At 35.4% G+C, this 18,949-nt stretch overlaps 1 protein-coding gene across 1 annotated transcript in view; it reads right to left on the minus strand.

Annotated features, from left to right (window-relative positions):
- Positions 1-18,949, minus strand: part of LOC150101127 (DGAT1/2-independent enzyme synthesizing storage lipids) — a 152,308-nt gene that overhangs the window by 43,484 nt on the left and 89,875 nt on the right. The window contains exon 6 of the mRNA XM_090402168.1: positions 18,583-18,658. Coding sequence (XP_090258294.1) covers positions 18,583-18,658 — 76 coding nt within the window. The remainder of the gene's footprint in view (positions 1-18,582; positions 18,659-18,949) is intronic.

Below are 18,949 nucleotides of genomic sequence, written 5' to 3' on the forward strand. Positions count from 1 at the left end.
ATTATGTTTTGCTATTATAACCAAAAGTCTGTCTTCATGCTTCATAGTAGGGTGAGGGCAACCTCTTGGAAAATGTGCGGAACACATTCCATTGGTTTGAAATGCTTCCCCAAGCCTGGATATAATGCTATATCAGTCCAAACCCTTTGGCAATATCAGTAATTCTGTGGCCTTCTTCAAGCTATCCAATAATTCTTCTTCCCTACGTGAAATCATCTAGTGATATCTTTGAGACATTACAAGACATCCAAGTTTGCTACTTTATTACTTCACAAAAAGAGATTCCTTCGAACACAATTTGCTTAGCACAGCCTTTTGATCCCTTTCGATCTGATTCGAGAATTTGGATGTGTACCTGCCTTTCAACTCGAAATCATCAGTTATACCACCAATTACCACAAGCTGATTCATCTGAATTTGCCATTGTAATCTTCAAACATATTGTTCTTCCTTAGGGTTTGGACACCATTGCATTTGTACTTTTTCGTGTGGTCATTTTGTGTGCCTTATGTATGGTTCTAAACAATTCTTCATGTTCTGTCATCAATGTATGTTTTCCCATTATTTCAATTGTTCTTTTTTTCACACAACTTCCTTTCTTCTATTTCCACAATATTTATTTTGTTCTATTTCCCACTATTTTCTTTGTTTTCATGAGAATCAAGAATGTGTCTCATGGGGGGGGGGGGTTAAGGATACATTGATAACAAAGCATCCTTAGGCCCCCATCCCACCCTCAAGTGTCAGTTTTTAATAAATGGAAGTTACTTTTTATCTATTTTGTTTTATGCTGCCAAGTCACAAAGACTAACAAAGAGATAAGCCCTCAAAACTCTGTGGATAATGCTCACAAAAACAAGAAAAGACAAAAAATGTGGATGTTAAAAATGTTTTGGAACCAAAATTTCTTCTGAAAAGTTCCAGAACAACAACAACAATGAAGAATACAAAAAAGAACGATGAATGAAGTAACTAACAGAATGTAGATCGAAGAGGATAAAATCCAAGAAGGCTTAAAGAGAATTTGCACCAAGAAACTAAATGCGCTAAGAGATCTTGATGCAATGGTGGAGAGGGAACTCAAATTCAGGAGCTATATTGCAAGGGTGTTGAAAATGACAAACAAGACATCTATGTTTATGGAATGTGCACAGTCACTGCTTAGAACACCAAGAACAGTTTCATATGAAGAAGCCAATCAAAGGTACACAGAACCAACATTGTTTAACTAATAAAATTGGTTTTATTAGTTAAATAATCACACAGAATACCCAAGTACGATAAAAAAATAAAATAAATAAAAAAAATTTTTAAAATGTAGAATTATGCATAAAACAGAAAAATATTTATTTACAATTATTAATCGACAGCAACATGCACTAAGTAAAAATAATTCAACATGATAGACTAAACAAGAGCAAGCGGGTTTTTTCTCCTGAAAAACTTGGGGTTTTTTGTCCCATAAACTCAAGAAAATCTACTGTAGAACCCACACTATTTCAGACATTAAATATATTGTGTTTAGGTTAGGGACCACGAGATGGAGCCACTTGTTGAGACATCTCTTCATTGCGTGCCACTAATTAATGATAGCCAGATATCTCTGATTGGGTACCAGTGGAGATAGAACCGTCCACTCGGTCTCCAAAAGTCAGATAGGGCTAAAACGGCCTCGCCTGCTTCCTATGCGGGAATACAAGGTGTTAGCCGATTTCTTTTTTTTTAGATTAAAAGGATCTGATTTTTTCAGTTAATTTTTGATTCTGAGACCACATCCTTCTAAACATATAACGGATTTAATAAAATAAGCAATATAACCTAACAAGTTTCATAAGCTGCTGGACTTACATCATCAGGGATACCAAAACTTATAAAAATTTTAAAAAAATTAACTGAAAAAATCGAATCCTTTTAATCTAAAAAAAAAAAAACCCAAAACTTATTAAAAAAAAAGACTAGAAAAAATTAATTACACATAGATGTTATCAGGACTTCACAGTTAATACATACAAACAAGTGACTAGAAAAAACTTGTTATATTAATTATTCTATATGCATTATAACAATACTCATTGTGTTTGCTGTCGCATTCAGTACTATGATGAGTGTTACATCCCATGTCCGCAGTTGTTAGATTTTTGATGAAAGAAGACAAACTTGGAGGAGGCTTAAGTCATGGTTTTTATTATGTGGTGTGGGGTTCTGGAGCATTTCTGAGGGTTCTTTAAACTTTCTTCTAAAACAATTATGATCAATATATGGCATGTCTATTTCTTGCCAAACTACTTGGTGGCCTCTGTTTATTGTATGGAAGACTAATCTTGATTCATGCTATTTTCTTTTTTTAACATTATTTACGTCTTCAGACATGCAAATCTCCCCCAGACCTTACTGTCTGGTCTGTATAACAAATGCCACAAGAGCAATGAATTTCATACCAGTTTTTTCATGGGCTGATGTGGAGGTTTTGGTGGACTTTATGTATAAGATTGCCAGGATCTTATACATAAAGCCACTTTAATGTTGCAATCATGATAAAACAACATTTAGAAACCTGTGGTCTTAATACCAAAAATTAACTGAAGTACTGCTAAAACACAGAAACCTTTGTATATTCATCTAAAAGGATTCAAGCTCTATCTAAACATCTTTGATTCTTTGTTCTGTATGTTCTTCTCTCCATCTATCCATCCCTTGTTCTTTCCATCAGATCAGAAAAGTTTATTCATCGTATATTTTTTATCCATCATATATATTTCTCTTAATATATAGTTCTATTTTTTATGTCTTCTTCCTGTTCATTTTATCAGTGAACTATTTATTTATTTTTAATGTACAGTGAAGCCTTTAATTCAAATAAATTATACAATTGTCCATGAACTGTGTCTGAAATACATTCTGTATAACTGCATGCACCCACCTACACATGCATGCATGCCCTATTTACATCCTGTGGAGGTAGAAGTAAAGATATTGATTCAATTGTCACTTCTCTCTCTCTCTCTATCAATCTCTGAGTGAGAATTAAGTACTATGGATTTGCAATTAGCATCAATTAAGACATTTTAAATCTTTGCGATGCAGATATTTTTGGTACTGATTTTAAAATATGAATGCAAGGATATTTTGAGTGCTTTACCCACAATGTTAACTGTTATATTAGCATGATTTTTATTATACTTTTATTATTATCAAACAGGGGCCAGGGTTTGATAATATACTTTTATTATTATCAAACTTATTAAAAACAGGGGCCAGTACAAATGAAACCAAATAAAAATTAGTGACCTGGTGCAGGATTGTGATGCTCTTGAAAAATAGCTATTTTTATTATTCTTAAAGAAAATAATCAACATATATATGAATTTTTAAGATTCACAAATCAAGAACAAACATAGCCCAGATGTGAATATGCGCTTTCTAAGGAACAAATAAATGTGACAAGGCTATATTATATAGAAAGACTACAAGATACAGGTCGGGAAGGCGAACAGACAAAATGAGGTAATAGTCAGCTCTTAATACAGTAAACACATTTCAAACAAACACTTCCTATAACAAACTACTGGAAAGTCCTGACAAAATCTCAGAAAATAGGAACAATGCTATTCTAAACGTACACAATAGAAAAACTCTCCAGAGTTCAAGTGGCAATAGTGAAAGTCAATGGTAATTACTGGCAGTGGTTGACAAATACATACTATCAAAAGCATTCCTCTCCAACAAGGCAGAACACAATAGGACTCAATTTTTCAAATTAGTGCAAACTTAATTTTATTTTTTTAATAATGCCAAAGAAGTATCTTTTTTCACAAACTGTTTCAGTCAAACATAGACTGAAACAGTCAAACTTGCATATGATGCAATCTATGTTTGACTGTTTCAGTCAAACATAGATTGCATATGATGCTAATCAGTTTTCTCTAGTTTTGCCTGTTCTTTGTAATTTGAGAGGAAATCCCACAAAGAATGGCAAAAAATCACAAACAAATGATGTCCACCACCACTAACATGTATATGACTTACTATTTCTTACAGAACTTCAAATGCTAGTAAGGTGGGGTGAGGGTTTCATAAACTACACTTTGCATGATCAGAGAATGAAAACCTCTTTTTTGGTCTGCTCTGGTTCAAAATTCCTATGATGCACTTGAATTAATTTGCTATCGTTATAATTCTCCAAATTCTAATAATCACTGCAGAGTTCCTTGATTATTTATCTCTGAAGGACGATTTTCTGCGGTACAAATTACTAAGAAATGCTGTGATTACTTGAGTACTTCACAACTAGCTTTGATTCACCAATTACACTAATCGGTCTTAAATGCCATGGTATTTGAAGATAGCAATGAGTTTACACAAATTATCAGTGTACATAACAGAATAGCAGTTAATCCTCACTATCCTCCCAACATTCTGGGCCATTTCTCATTTTTGTTTTACTATATAATGTCATTCACCTAGCCATTCGCAACAGTTTTATGTCCTTTGGTAAGGGTCAAAGCTGTATAACTAAGAGGAGAACTCCACATAGCCTTTAAAGGAATGCGGAGAACCAACCAGGGATTCTGACCTAATGTCCAATCCTCACCTTCTCATGGTATACCCTGTTAGGTATCTACCTGGATACTGAACAAAAGAGGATGGGCTGGCAATTTGGGATTTAGCCAAACTAATTGTATTCTTATTGGCTTAAACCACAAAATTAAATAATGGTACAACATGACAGAATTTCATGCCGGCTGGTGCATTGCCCAGTTAAACAAGGCCCAGTTGTTTTTGCCAGGGAACCAGGGCAAATAGAAAAAATTCAGCTAATGGAATAAATCTGAAAACACACCCCAACACAACATCACCAGAGTTAAACATTGGTACTATCAACATACTAAGCATGAATGGCAAAGAAATGGAGCTAGCTGAGGAATTAGATAAGTACCAGATCGAAATAATAGGGATGACTGAAACAAGAAACACAAAAACTGGTGAGATCTTTCTGAGCAATAAATACAAAATGTTATACTCAGGCAATGACAATCAAGGAAAAGAAGGAGTAGCCGTAGCGTTCAACACTAAATATGAAGCTAATTTTCTTGAATGGCAGGCAGTCGCAAGTAGAGTGATGTGGGCAAATATCAGAATGGGGAAATGGACAATGAGACTTATTTGTGCCTATGGTCCCACAGAAGGCTCTACTAATGTACAAGTGGAGGAATTTTTTGAGGCTTTAGAGAAAGCAACTGACACAATGAAAAAGGAAAAGTTGGTCCTTGTTGGGGATCTAAATAGCAGAGTAGGAAATGATTGTCAGACATGCAAAAATATTTTGGGAAAATTTGGAGAAAAGAGAAAAGCCAATAATAATGGCAAATGCCTGTTGGATTTCTGCTCAGGATATGGACTGGTTATTACTAACACCATGTTCCAACATAAAAATGTGCACAAATTCACATGGAGAGAAGAGGCAAGGAATAAGAAAAGTCTCATTGACTATGCTGATAGTGATGTTTTTTCCCCAGTGCAGGACACCAGGTGTACAGAAGATTTGAAATTAGAAGTGATCACTATTTAGTCTTGAGCAGGATAAAATTGAATTTCATTTTGAAAAGAAGAACATGTAAGAAAGTTTTAAAGCGAATAAAAGATGAGCAGCTCTCAGTTTAGAGTCTGTAGACTAAAATACACCAACATTACTGAAGAAAAAAAGAAAGAGTTTGAGAACAGGAATCAAACCTTGGAGATTCGGTGGCAAGCCTTGAAACAAACCCTGATTGATTCAGCCAGAGAGGTATGTGGTGAGGTTGTCTGCAAGGATAGAAAAATCAGAACTCCATGGTGGACACAGGAAGTTAAAGAGGCAGTGAAGGAAAAGAAGAAAGCATATCAAAAGTTCCTGGTAAATAAGTCAGCTTGTGCTCTTAGAGAATACAGAGACAAATGCAAGAAAGCTAAACATTGAGTAAAACTAGCTAAATAAAAGTCATGGGAAGACTTTGATAAGAATATAGAAAATAAATATCAAGAGGGTGGCAAGATATTCTGGAGGTTGTTGAAGAAGCTCAGTAATGGAAGAAAGAATGTTGTAAAAGGAATAAGAGATGATAAAGGTGACATGAAAACTGGAGAAAAAGATATCCTTGATGTTTGGAGTAATTATTTCGAAAAATTGTTAATGAAACAAGCAGTGACAGCACAGTGGTAAAAAACACTAACCAGGCATGCAATCAGGAACACATCCATACTTGAAGTAGAAAAAGCCATTAAAAGTCTGAAATGTGGAAAGGCAGCTGGAGTAGATGATATTCAACCAGAAATGCTGAAGTATAGAGGTATAAAAGTCTTACAGTGGCTGCACTGCACAGTTCAAAAGGCCTGGACAGAGGGACAAATTCCCAATGATTGGAGTAGAGCTCTCACAGTACCCATATATAAAACGGGAAATAAAACTGAATGTGAGAATTACAGAGGTATTTCAAGATCTATGCAAGTATACTTGAGAAACGGTTGAGAAGAATTGTGGAAGAGAAGCTTGACGAAGAACAAGCTAGATTCAGGCCAAACAGAGGCTGCCGGTATCAGATTTTCACTTTACGAAAAATTGTCGAGAAAGCATGGGAATATAACAAAGATCTGTATTTAAGTTTTGTAGATGTGGAAAAAGCATATGACAAGGTGCCAAGTGAGAAGCTATTCAAAACACCACAACTGTATGCTGTTAGTGGGTATTATATCAAGCAATACTTAGTCTTTTTTTGAGTTGTAAGTCAGCAGTTAGAATTGAAGGATGTACAGGAAGGTGGTTTAATGTTAAATTTTGTGTCAGACAAGGATGTACATTATCCCCTCTGTTATTTATTATCTATATGGATCACATTATGAAGGAAAGTGGTATTAAACCTGATATCAAAATTGAAATGTTAATGTCAGCTCTTTGCTTTATGTGGACAATGTTATACTTCAAAATCCGCTACAAGTCTGCAAGATTCCCTGACTGAATTGAATTACTGTTGTAACAGATATGGTATGAAGGTCAGCAATAACAAGACAAAGACAATGAAAATAGGTAGAATTGTTGAAAATATCAACTGTGTTGTGAACTGGGAACCTGTGGAACAAGTACAACATTTCAGCTACTTAGGCACGATTTTTAGTGAAGATGGTAAATTAAATATGGAAATAGACAACAGAATCAACAAAGCTGGTATGGTGGGAAGTCAATTGAATAAATTCATATGGAATAAGAGAGAAATTAGTCAGAACCCTAAATTAGCTCTATACAAGACAGTGTTCAAACCAGTTTTAACTTATGGATCTGAGAGCTGGGTCAGAAGTAAAACACTTGACCAAAGATTCGAGACAACAGATATGAGAGTCCTGAGAAAGATTAGAGGCACGAACAGATGGCATCAATGGCAATATCATATTAAAAACGAGGATATTAGGAAAGAACTTGACATTGTCAGCATCCAGGAATGCGTTAGCAGAGCTAATCTCAGGTGGTATGGTCACTTAAATAGAATGAGCGAGGAAAGATTAGCAAAACAAGTGTTCTCTGCCAGGTTGGCAGGAAAACAACCCAGAGGTAGACCAAGATATAGGTGGATTGATACGGTACAAAGTGCCTTAGAAGATAGAAATATAAGATCTGATAATGTTGGAGTCTTGACAAGTAACAGACTGATTTGGAGGAAAATTGTAGATAGGAAGTTAGTAATGATGTCAAGTTTTCATGTAGTACTATCATATCCTGTACACGGCAGGAATTTGATGATTATGATGGTACTATTACAGAGAGAAATGAGATGACTTACATGACTTTTACTCTTCCTTTCCATAGTATGATTACCGTTACCATAATTCGAACAGCTGCTCTGACTTACGAACTGAAATAATCCTTACTAGAATATAAGGTCTGCACCACCCAATATACCCAGAATTCCCAACTGCCATCCATTGCCTTGGTTCTTCAAAAAAATGCCTAAACAGTTGAGGAAAAATGCAGGATATCTCAGTTGGCTCAAGGGAAAAACAATAGCTTGTCATTTGCCCTACACTCCAGCGCATAATAAGTGTAAAAAAACTATCAACATATCCAAGATCAACTTTGAACAATTCAAATATAGAAAGAATGCATTCTGCTTAAATGGCATTGAATAGGTGATTCCTTGCCAAGATTATCAGATACAACTTCTTTTCTTTCATGTTTCTACCTCTCTCACAACCAGATAACGTCACTCAAATAAGGCTGATCTCCTGACATCATTGTCTGAAACTGCTGTATAGATGACAAAAGCAAATCAAGTACCATCAAAAAAGACTGAAAAAAAAACATCCTTAATAGCTTAGATACCAATAGCTCTACTGATGCAGATAAGTATCCCTCAATTTCAGTTCTTCCATACTTCTGCCTCTCTGACATTAATATAATGTCACTATAAATATCACCTAGAAATAAGGATAGCCACCTAGCATCATTCTTGTTCTAACCATTGTATAGCTCCTCAACTCAAATCGATACCTACCAGAAATACAAACTATTAATAGTTTAGCTACCAACAACTCTCCTAGTACTGATGGTGTCCTTCAAATGGGCTTAAAATCTGTACAGAATTAACTACCATCCTGTATTATCATCATCTAAACAAGGTGTCAATATTTGTCTGGAATCTAACCACAAGCATGGAAGAAAAGAATGTATTCAGTCCACTTCCCAAAAGGGAGATAAGTCTGCTATCAAACTATCATCTGACTGTCTTTATCACAATTCATTCAAAAATAATGAAGGTCATCAACAGCTAAAATCTTCAACTACTTGGAGGCCCAACAATTAATTAGCAACCACAAAAATAGTTATCTGCTACTCTTATTCCACAGTAGATCTCCTGTCTAATATTAGCTAGCAACCTTAAACATCAGTAATGGAAAGATTTGGAGATACTTGTGTAATCATTCTTCATTTTCAAACCATCTAATTATGTCTGGCATAGAGCCCTATTCACCAAGTCTATTTAATATTTACATTAAGACAGTGATAAAAAAGATTAAAAACAAAATACAGAATGTGGTATAAAATACAACAATCTTAGATATGCTGATGATACCATTCTAATTGCAGAAAACAAATTAATCAAATTACTGCACCTTCTAATTGAAGGTGAAGATTTTGGCCTACATTTAAATGCAAAAAAAGACCCAATTTATGAGAATCTCAAAAGAGAATAGATCCAAACCAGAAATATTCATAAACAATATAAAAATTGAGCATACAACAGAATACAAATATCTAGGTACCTACTTTACTGGATAGAAAACAAGATAAAGAAATAAAAATAAGAATCACCATAGCTAACGATGTCTGAGCTGATCTTTATTTTTCTGAAAAAATAAAGATCTGCTCAGAAGTTTGTCGGTATAGAGACAAAGAAGAGAATGATAACAATGATAAGAACATTAGTTTTGGCCAGTTTTCATATATGGAAGTGAGACCTGGCTAAGACAACAGATAGAGGCCTTTTGAAATGTGGTGCTAGCTCTGAAAATCTCATGGACAGAACATATGACAAATGCAGAGGTACTACAGAGAATGAAAACACCATCATCATCAAATTCCTGACATGTACCCTTAAGGGGGTGTACAGGATATGATAGTACTACATGAAAGATTTACATCATTACTAACTTTCTATCTACAATTTTCCTCCAAATCAGTCTGTTACTTGTCAAGACTCCAACATTATCAGATCTCATATTTCTATCATCTAAGGCACTTTTTACTGTATCAATCCACCTATATCTTGGTTTTCTTTGGATCGTTTTCCTGCCAACCTGATAGAGAACACTTGTTTTGGTAATCTTTCCTCGCCCATTCTGTTTAAGTGACAATACCACCTGAGATTAGCTCTGCTAATGCATTCCTGGATGCTGACAAGGTCAAGTTCTTTCCTAATATCCTCGTTTTTATTATGATATTGCGATTGATGCCATCTGTCCACGCCTCTAATCTTTCTCAGGACTCTCATATCTGCGGTCTCTAGTCTTTGGTCAAGTGTTTTGAACAAACTAGTTACCAGTTTCCTCTCATTATTCAAAATATATCATAGTAAACAGTTTTCTTCCCTTCAGATTTTCCCACTGCACCAATGATTAATAGATATCCCCAGAACAATGCATTTTCACTTATGCTTTTCTTTTTATGTACAGGGTGATTATAATTAAAGTTCACATTTCGAAACGATGTAAATGAGTGATTAACTGCTCAGTGGAATGATTTAATATTTAACATGATGTTGCACACATGTTAAATATTATGATGTGTGCAACAATGGACTTTTATTTTGTGCAAAAACTGTTAGTTCTAGTCCGATACATGTAATTGCAATCATACATAATGTAATACATTATGTATGATTCTCCTGGTATGCAGTGAAACACTGCAGTCATACCATTTATGCAAATCACCCCAATGATATATGCTTCAAAAGAAATCTTTATAAAACAGGTAACCATGGAATGTCAGTTCAATGCCTGTGAGCAGACAACATGTTAAAGCACAATGTCACCATTACCAAAAGATTGTGCACTTCTCATGAAATTGTTTTATCAAAATAACAGCTGTGCCTTGACAGCATTGCAAAAATTCAAAACATTAAAGGGATTAAAATTGGATGCTATGACTGCAAATGGTTTATGAAAAATGATCCAGAAATTTAAAGACACAAGTTCCTTAGATGTCAAACATGGCAGAGGATGGAAACCCATGAAACAGCAGACAGTGGAGAAATAGCCACAGCATTAGAGGAAGAAAGGATGGCAAATTTTGTAGGAACAGACACAGGTTCCTTTGATGTCAAACATGGCAGAGGATGGAAACCCATCAAACAGCAGACAGTGGAGAAATAGCCACAGCATTAGAGGAAGAAAGGATGGCAAATTTCGTAGGAAGCAGCATACTGCATGGCCTTTAGACAAACCTGTAAGCATCATTCACAAGGTTGCAAGGCAAATTCTGCTCTGTTATCCTTTCCCACATTCAGCAATTGCTTAATCCTGACAGGAGTGCACAAGAAACATTTGCCCTGAAGTTTCTTGATCGGACTGAACCGGACAATGACTGGCCATGGGACATTTTTCTGGACTGACAAAACTCACTTCAATCTGAATGGTATTGTGAATATGCACAACTACAGAATCTGGGCAACTGCCACACGGCAAGGGACAGATTCTGCTTCATTCGCCAAAGGTCACTGTTTTGTGTGGTTTTGCAGCAGAATTCAATTATTGGACTTTTTTTTTTCAGGAGCTTAGTCCTGCTGGTCTCATTAGCTGTACTGTTAATGGCCAACAATATGCATCTCTCTTATCCAACTGGATTCAACAGTTTTATGCAGGATGGTACCCCTCCTCACTTCGCTACCCTCTAGCAGTTTAAAGTGGTTGCTTCAGGCACATTTTACTGAGGACAGAATCATCAGCCATGAAGACATGGCTAGATAAAGCACAGGCTCATGTTCTCTTATAATTTATGTCTCTTTAATGTTCCTTGATGTGAAGTTCAATTGATTTTAACGTCTGGCCAAAGTATGGTTTATAACAATTGCAGAAATTCTGACAGACACCGAGCTATTTTAGATTCTTAGGAATAATCATAATCTAAAATATAATCTAAAATCATAAAGGGAACGTAGCTTTGGTAGAGTCGTGAAGAAAGCCGGTATGTTATACTTTCTTAGAATCGTTGCCAATTTTGGTGTGACAGAGCTGATGTTAGGAATAGAAATATTCCCTTTAAAAACTGTGTCTTCATTGCAGCAAGGGAGAGGGTTGAACAGGAGTTTGTTGATAGTCTTCATATAATAGCCATTTAGTTGAAATGTAATTAGAATGAGATTGAGTTCGTTGAGTTCTTCGTCAGAAAGAAGAGAGCAAGCCCAGTGTCCGAGTGTAGAAATGATCCCAAATTTCTGTGGAGGATAATGGTGAGAGTGAGCGTGAAGATACCTGTCCGTATGGGTAGGTTTTCTGTAAATGGAAATCCTGAATTTTCCTGCTGAATGGGTGAGTTTGACATCCAGAAAAGAAATAGAACTGTTGACTTCAAACTCAGTTGTAAACTTTATGTTAGGATGTATATTATTCAGGTGGTCTTGGAAGTTCTGGAGGGATTCAAGGTCATGTTCCCAAATTAAAAAGATGTCATCAATGTAATGTTTCCAAATCTTTGGTTTTAAAGGGAAGCATGAGATAGTCTTTTCCTGAAAATCTTCCAGGTTGATGTTAGCAAGCACTGGAGATAAAGGGTTTCCCATAGCTAGCATTGAATTTTGTTTGTAGATTGTGTTCTCAAATTTGAAGTATCTGGAATTAACACAGTGTGTCAATAAGGATAAGATCTTCTTAGATACTTTGTATTTTAGTAATGAAAGAAATATATATATATATATATATATATATATATATATATATATATATTTGCGGACATCAGTGAGACAGTTGATGTAAGAATGTATATAATGTACCCGAGCCAGCACTAAGGACAACAAATGGGAATGGGACATTTAGAATAACGCATCAAGATAGGGGTGGGACAAAGGGATCACTGCATTTCATGTATACTAATGCCAGGAGTATTAGGAACAAGAAGGAAGAATTTTTGGCCTTGATTGGCTCGTCCTGGCCACAGGTTATTCGCATTAGTGAAACATGGCTGACGTAAGATGATATAGTTAGTGGGATAGAATGTATAGGTTATAGTGTGTTTAGGAGGGACAGAGAGAATAAAATGGGGGGAGGGGTGTTATTGATGATAGCTGATGAACTGCAGCCAAGGAGAATTGAAGTTGTATCGCAGAATAGTGAAAGGAGTTCATTTGAGGCTATTTGGTGTGAGATTGAGACTGGCAGAATAAAATATACAGCTGGGTGCTGCTATAGACCAGGTGATGGAATAGATGATGGAGATAGTATGCATAAACAAATTGATGAAATGAGTGGAAGGAGGGTAATTATTATGGGGGATTTCAACTATTGTAACATTGATTGGAAGGAGGAGAGGACACATGTGAGGAAGGAAATGGATTTTATTAATTATTAAGGGATAACTATCTGAGACAGCGTGTAATTGAAATTACTAGGGGTGTGAGAGAGTGCTTGACCTGGTAATAGCATCTCAGAATTTGACTAATGAATATGACCATGATGCCATCTATTGGCGAGAGTGATCACAAGGTCTTGACCTGGAAGGTGGCTAAAGGTGTGGAATTTTCGATTAAGACAGGGTATATGTGGAATTACCATGCTGGCAAGTATGACAAGCTTAGGAGATTGCTTGGATCAGTGCCATGGCATGTACAACTGCAAGGGCTGGACGTCGATAGAGCATGGGAAGTGGTCAAGGAGCATTTACAGGAGGTTATGGCTGATTGTATACCTAGGGTCCAAATAGTAAAACAAGTAGGGGTTAAATGGATGAAGACAAAGCGTGATAAAGATTGTCTCAAAGCTAAATTCCGATATTAGCATGTCATGCAATTTGTTACCTTTCAGCGAGAATAGCATAACTTATTACAATTAGGGCTCATTTCTGGTTTGGGAATTAATCCATTTCGAAAATCGGACTCTTTCCCTTCAAACGGCTGATTCTTTAACATGGTAACCTATGGGAGACTGCAGCGGACGCATTAATGCGTGAGCGGGCACCTCGTCTTCGTTCGCTACCAGAAGTGACATCTCCGGAAGGGGGATGAAGCTGAAGTTACATCACATTGATGTCACTGTGATGCTCGTATCTCTCTCTCCCCGTCGGAGACTAGCATAGCGGCGTGATCTCATGTGCCTCTGGTTACGATCGGTCGCATGTTTGCTTATGTGCCTCTGTTTATGATCGGTCGCTTACATGCATATTCGGCCGAGCACACACGGCATGTTTGCTTTTTAGAGGGTAAAAAAAGCTTGCCGCACTTGTAATTTTCGTTTCCGAAAAATAAATAAAAACACATTGCATCCCTGCTAATAAGATATTTGAAGTAGTCATGTCGATTGTGTTAGTGGGGGGGGGGGGGGGAATCAGCTAACGCCTTTTATTCCCGCATATAGGGAAGAATTAATATTAATATACCATAAGTAAAATATTATGTGATCTAAGAAAAACGTTTCACTACATGCTAATGTCTTATTGTAAATCTTCTAATTACTGATCTGAAGGAGAGTGGGCGGGGTGGGGGTTGTTATATGTCATCCATACATCCTTAACTACTTCAATGGACATGATTCCCAAACCAGATAAGTCAAAACGTGTAGTGTGCTCTGTGAAACTGTCTTCGCTGTTATATTGCTTTGGAAAAAGTATTTTAAGATGAAAAGTCCAATAGTGCATTTCGAAATGGTATTCAAGAGAAAGAGATGTTAAAACGAATTGACAGCAGAAATTTCTAAGCATTTTAGGCCTCTTATATCTAGCTGGTTTACTTCGCAACAATTGGCAAAATTTTTATTCTTATATTGTAAATGAAAATAAATAAACCCTCATGTATTATATTTGCATTTTTTTTCAGCACATAGCATCTGTGATCGTTATATATAACGATATATATAATATTCGTCAAAACTTGATTTGCTTCCTCAGTCTGAAGAAAAGGCTGGTTATATTCCACTAATTCGAGCCCTACCCAAGGGCCTATGAGTTGTCACATTTTCACATATATATATATATATATATATATATATATATATATCACATTCATAAAAGCAGAAAGAGGTACTAAATATATGAAAAGAGTTGTTCTCAAACAGCAGCAGTATATCTGAAGCTGTAAGCATACATCTATCTTGAAAATCACCAAAATATTAGCTTGAATTTCCTAATTGAGGAAATCCAAAGTAACACAGGTTCACTCTTCTAAGTCAGGAGGTCAAAACCATTACAAATCCACTATAGTCATTTCCATGATTTCCGATGTTCAGTTGACACTAATAGCCAGAAAATAATAATGTGCACTTTTCTAAAATCACACAAAGAAAGTACATTATAAATTACTTCATTCTGAAATCTCCACTCAATGAAAGTACCACATCTTTTCTTATCATTATTATTATCATCATCATTATCTGACATATCAGTACAAACAAGAAATGACTGCATATTTATAAAAGATATTTCAGCTAGTTAAGATTGGTGGCAATTTTTGAAATAGCTATGTACTTTTAGTACAATAAAATGCATGAGTATGCTCCCTAACCTAAGTGCTTTTCGTTCGTAACAATTGTGTTATGAACGATACTGAAAATAAATTTTTTTAACATCAGCAGATTAATAGGTGGGTCCTTCTCCCACAAAAAAAGAGAAAAGCTGGATTCTTATGCAAAGGTCCGGTTTTACCATTAGGCAAACTTCTGGGAGCCAGATTTTGCTACATATTTCAGGGAAAAATTACAACCTTCGAAAAAAATTGGTAAAATCTTGATTACTAATTAAAAAACCAAAAAATTAAATAAGTCCAGCCGTCCTGCTGCTCACTGATGATCCTACATAATTTCACAATTTTTCTCCCCGAGTTTCTCAAAATTAAAACTTTAAAAAAATTACACTCGCTCTACGATGGCTCAGGAATGACTCACTAGTCTAATAATAATAATAATATCTATAGAGCATGAAATTGCATCTACAATCAATATAGATGAATTAATTCGAAACTGCTCGAGGCTGTTTAGTGCGACTTCTGAATGAATACAACCATTCTTTCTCAATAGCATTGAGAGTAATCTAAGCTTTTATCCTTTACCTCCAGCTGAGAACATTACTGTCTAGTATTTCGGAGACCAAAGTGTTTCCTGAGAAGAGAAGATTATTGTCTAGTGTTTGTGATGATGAAAATATAAAAATTTATTTCCAGTCGCAGTAACATTGTCAGTATTTGAATTTTTTAAGAAACAAACTGACACTCCACTACTGAATTTGTTTATTATATATCTTATTTTTTTAACTGCGAATAATGTCAACACCCACCCACAAAGAAATACGGCAAAATTCGCCGAATACAACAATATTCTTATTTTAATAAACGTTAAAATGAAAAAATAGATATCGATGACTGTCTAGTGAAAACTTTCAGTAGAAAATTAGAGTAGTTCTTTATAATTCATGGGAGAGAGAGAGGGTGGGGGGGGTAATTGGAAATGCTCATAATTAGCATAAATTCTGAATCAGTCTGTGCAGAATATCGCTCATATTTTCTCCATATCTACGGAGTTTCATATATATCATCGTTCTATATATATAGATGTGTGTGTGTGTGTATATATATATTCAGGGCCACATTTACCATTAGGCACATGATGCGCAAGCTGGGGGCCTCACTCTCTATGGAGGGACACATGGAAAAACCTTACTCCTCACAGAGAATAATAAAAAAAAAAAAAAAGCATAGTTATAGTTGGGAGGACTAGGGGCCATCCATGGAAACTGGATGGCCCCTAGTCCAAGAGAGTGTGGTTAGCAAGGGTGTTAGAACTATGTTTTTTACTTGAAAAGTGGTGAACGAGTGAAATAAGTTGCCAGAGTCTGTTGTGTGTGTTGAATAGTTGTTTAGGGCCTCCCTTGATTAGTCTAAGGACTCCTTGGAGTTGCCCATAATAATAATAATAATAGTTGCAAAATAAAATACTTATTTATAAATATTAAATTCATAATATAAAAACTAGAGGCCGCTGAAAAATTTGTGAGGCCTCCCGCTTCCATTTGAAATACATTGTTTTTTCCTTAGAATATAAAGCTAACAGGAACTGCTGTATGTATTCCATGAAATTAATGTAAGTGTACCATTTCTTTGCTGGACGTATATACACATCCAGCAAACCTGGATAGTCATTATTTTTAGTTATTAGTGATTATTTTTTTTAATTTTAATATGAACTGATATGAAGCAAATACCTGGATAGTACAACACCAGGGCAAATCATAGTCCACCAGTTCATCATTCCACATTCTTTTAGTACATCCTCGGCCTCGTTTCCCTTCTTTTGGAATCCAGTTCGTTACTACAGTGGTCCATCGCGCATCTTCTCTCCCGGATAGATGTCTGGCCCATTTCCATTTTAGTCGCTTATGGTGAAGAATGATGTCAGTGATGCGAGTCTGACTTCTTATCCAGTTGTTTCGTTTCTTATCTTTTAATATGATGCCTAGCATCAACCTCTCCATTTTTCTTTGAGTTGTTGTTAGTTTATTTGCCAGTGCTTTTGTTAGCGACCAAGTTTCACAACCATATGTGATGACTGGAAGTATACACAGGTTAAATGTCTTCCTTTTTAAACAGGGTGAGACATTGTTTTGAAAAAATGCTTTTCAATTTTCTGAATGCACCTCAGGCAAGTTGAACTCTCCTATTTATTTCCTTTTGGAGTCCACAGTTTAGATCAATGAGATTACATAAGTATGTATACAAAGAGACTCTTTCCAAGAACTTGTTCTCTATTATTATGTTTTTTGGTGTTACAAAATGATTAAACATGATTTTAGTTTTTTCTGTTTATTTTTAGACTGACATTTCTGCTTTCATGATATAGGTCTTTCTATCATTATATTAAGATCTTCTGGAGTGTTCGCAAAAATTATGATATCATCTGCATATCTTTATGTTAAGTTTCTGTTATTAATTGTTATACCAAGGTTTGTCCAGTTTATATTATTAAATATTTCTTGAAGGACTGCTGTAAAGATTTTGGGTGATAGAGTCTCCCCTTGTCAGACACCTTTTTCCATTGATATTTTATTGCTACTTGTTGTTGTTGCAGTGTGGTATATTTCCTGGAGGAGGTCCATTTATTCGCCAGGAACTCCCTGATTCTGGAGTGCTTTGATTATTGCATTATTCGGAATAGCTTGGCTTAAAGGAACATGCCAACCAATTTGGTCATCCATCTACAACATCAAAAGTTATTCCATTTCGGCAATAAGACTGTGAAATTTACAGTTAACTGTAAACTGTATTAACTGGTGCAACACTTTTCACTTTATGTTTTTAACAACTGTAACAACAGTAGTGCAAGGTAAGTTTAGCCTGCATCCTTTCTGTGTTCGATACACTATCATCAATAAATTTAACAATTTTAATCATAGTATCTATTGTAATAAGTTTACACACTGTCTTCTTTTCATTGGAAGCAATAGCATCCTTATTTTGAATTTTATGTGCCATTATTAATAACAATGAAGCTAACCTAGCTAATGCATGTAATTCCCTTATTGGGAATAGGTGAGGTCTAGCTTCTGGAGACTAAATGAACAGTTCAATCTCCACCGGTAGCTGATCAGAGATAGCTGGCCCAAGAGATTATCACTGTGTTCATCCAGTTGGCGAACTTATGAAAGAAACTTATGTTTCTTTTATACTACAAAGGGAATCATGCCAAGGTCTTTCCAATCAAATGCTCTCACTATGATGACTGTATTATGAAGCCACTAAAAATGGCCAGGGTAAAGTTAACACACAACCAAAACTTAATTATCTTCTAAATATTTAATTTCCAAAATTAAGTAACTTTACAAACTTTTTTGTGTTGATATAATAAAAAAAAAAATTACTACTTTACCTTAACTTTACAGGAAAGCCACCATAAACAGGAACAACTGGTAATCGTGTTCTCTCATATAAGCCTCTCAACCACCCTATTTAAGATTAACAAACTGCCTAAGAAAATATATTAACAGTTTGTGGAAGGTATATTTCTGAAATAATTTTGATTGCAATATAAACAACTAGACATTTTTAAGTCATGGTAAAATGTAGACATAAGCAGGATTCTGAATTATTCAATATTTTAATTTTTATTCAATTATTCAATACTTTAATACAATATTTTAATTATATAACACACTACTGAATGCATATTGGGATTCCATTGTAATCATGCGCCCTAACTGTATGTTATTCCTAGTATTGTTTGAATTAACTGTACT

The sequence above is a fragment of the Typopeltis vanoorti genome, chromosome 12 (assembly GCF_054136105.1).
Source record: "Typopeltis vanoorti isolate ZY-2024b chromosome 12, IOZ_Tvanoo_1.0, whole genome shotgun sequence".
Taxonomy (NCBI): domain Eukaryota; kingdom Metazoa; phylum Arthropoda; class Arachnida; order Uropygi; family Thelyphonidae; genus Typopeltis; species Typopeltis vanoorti.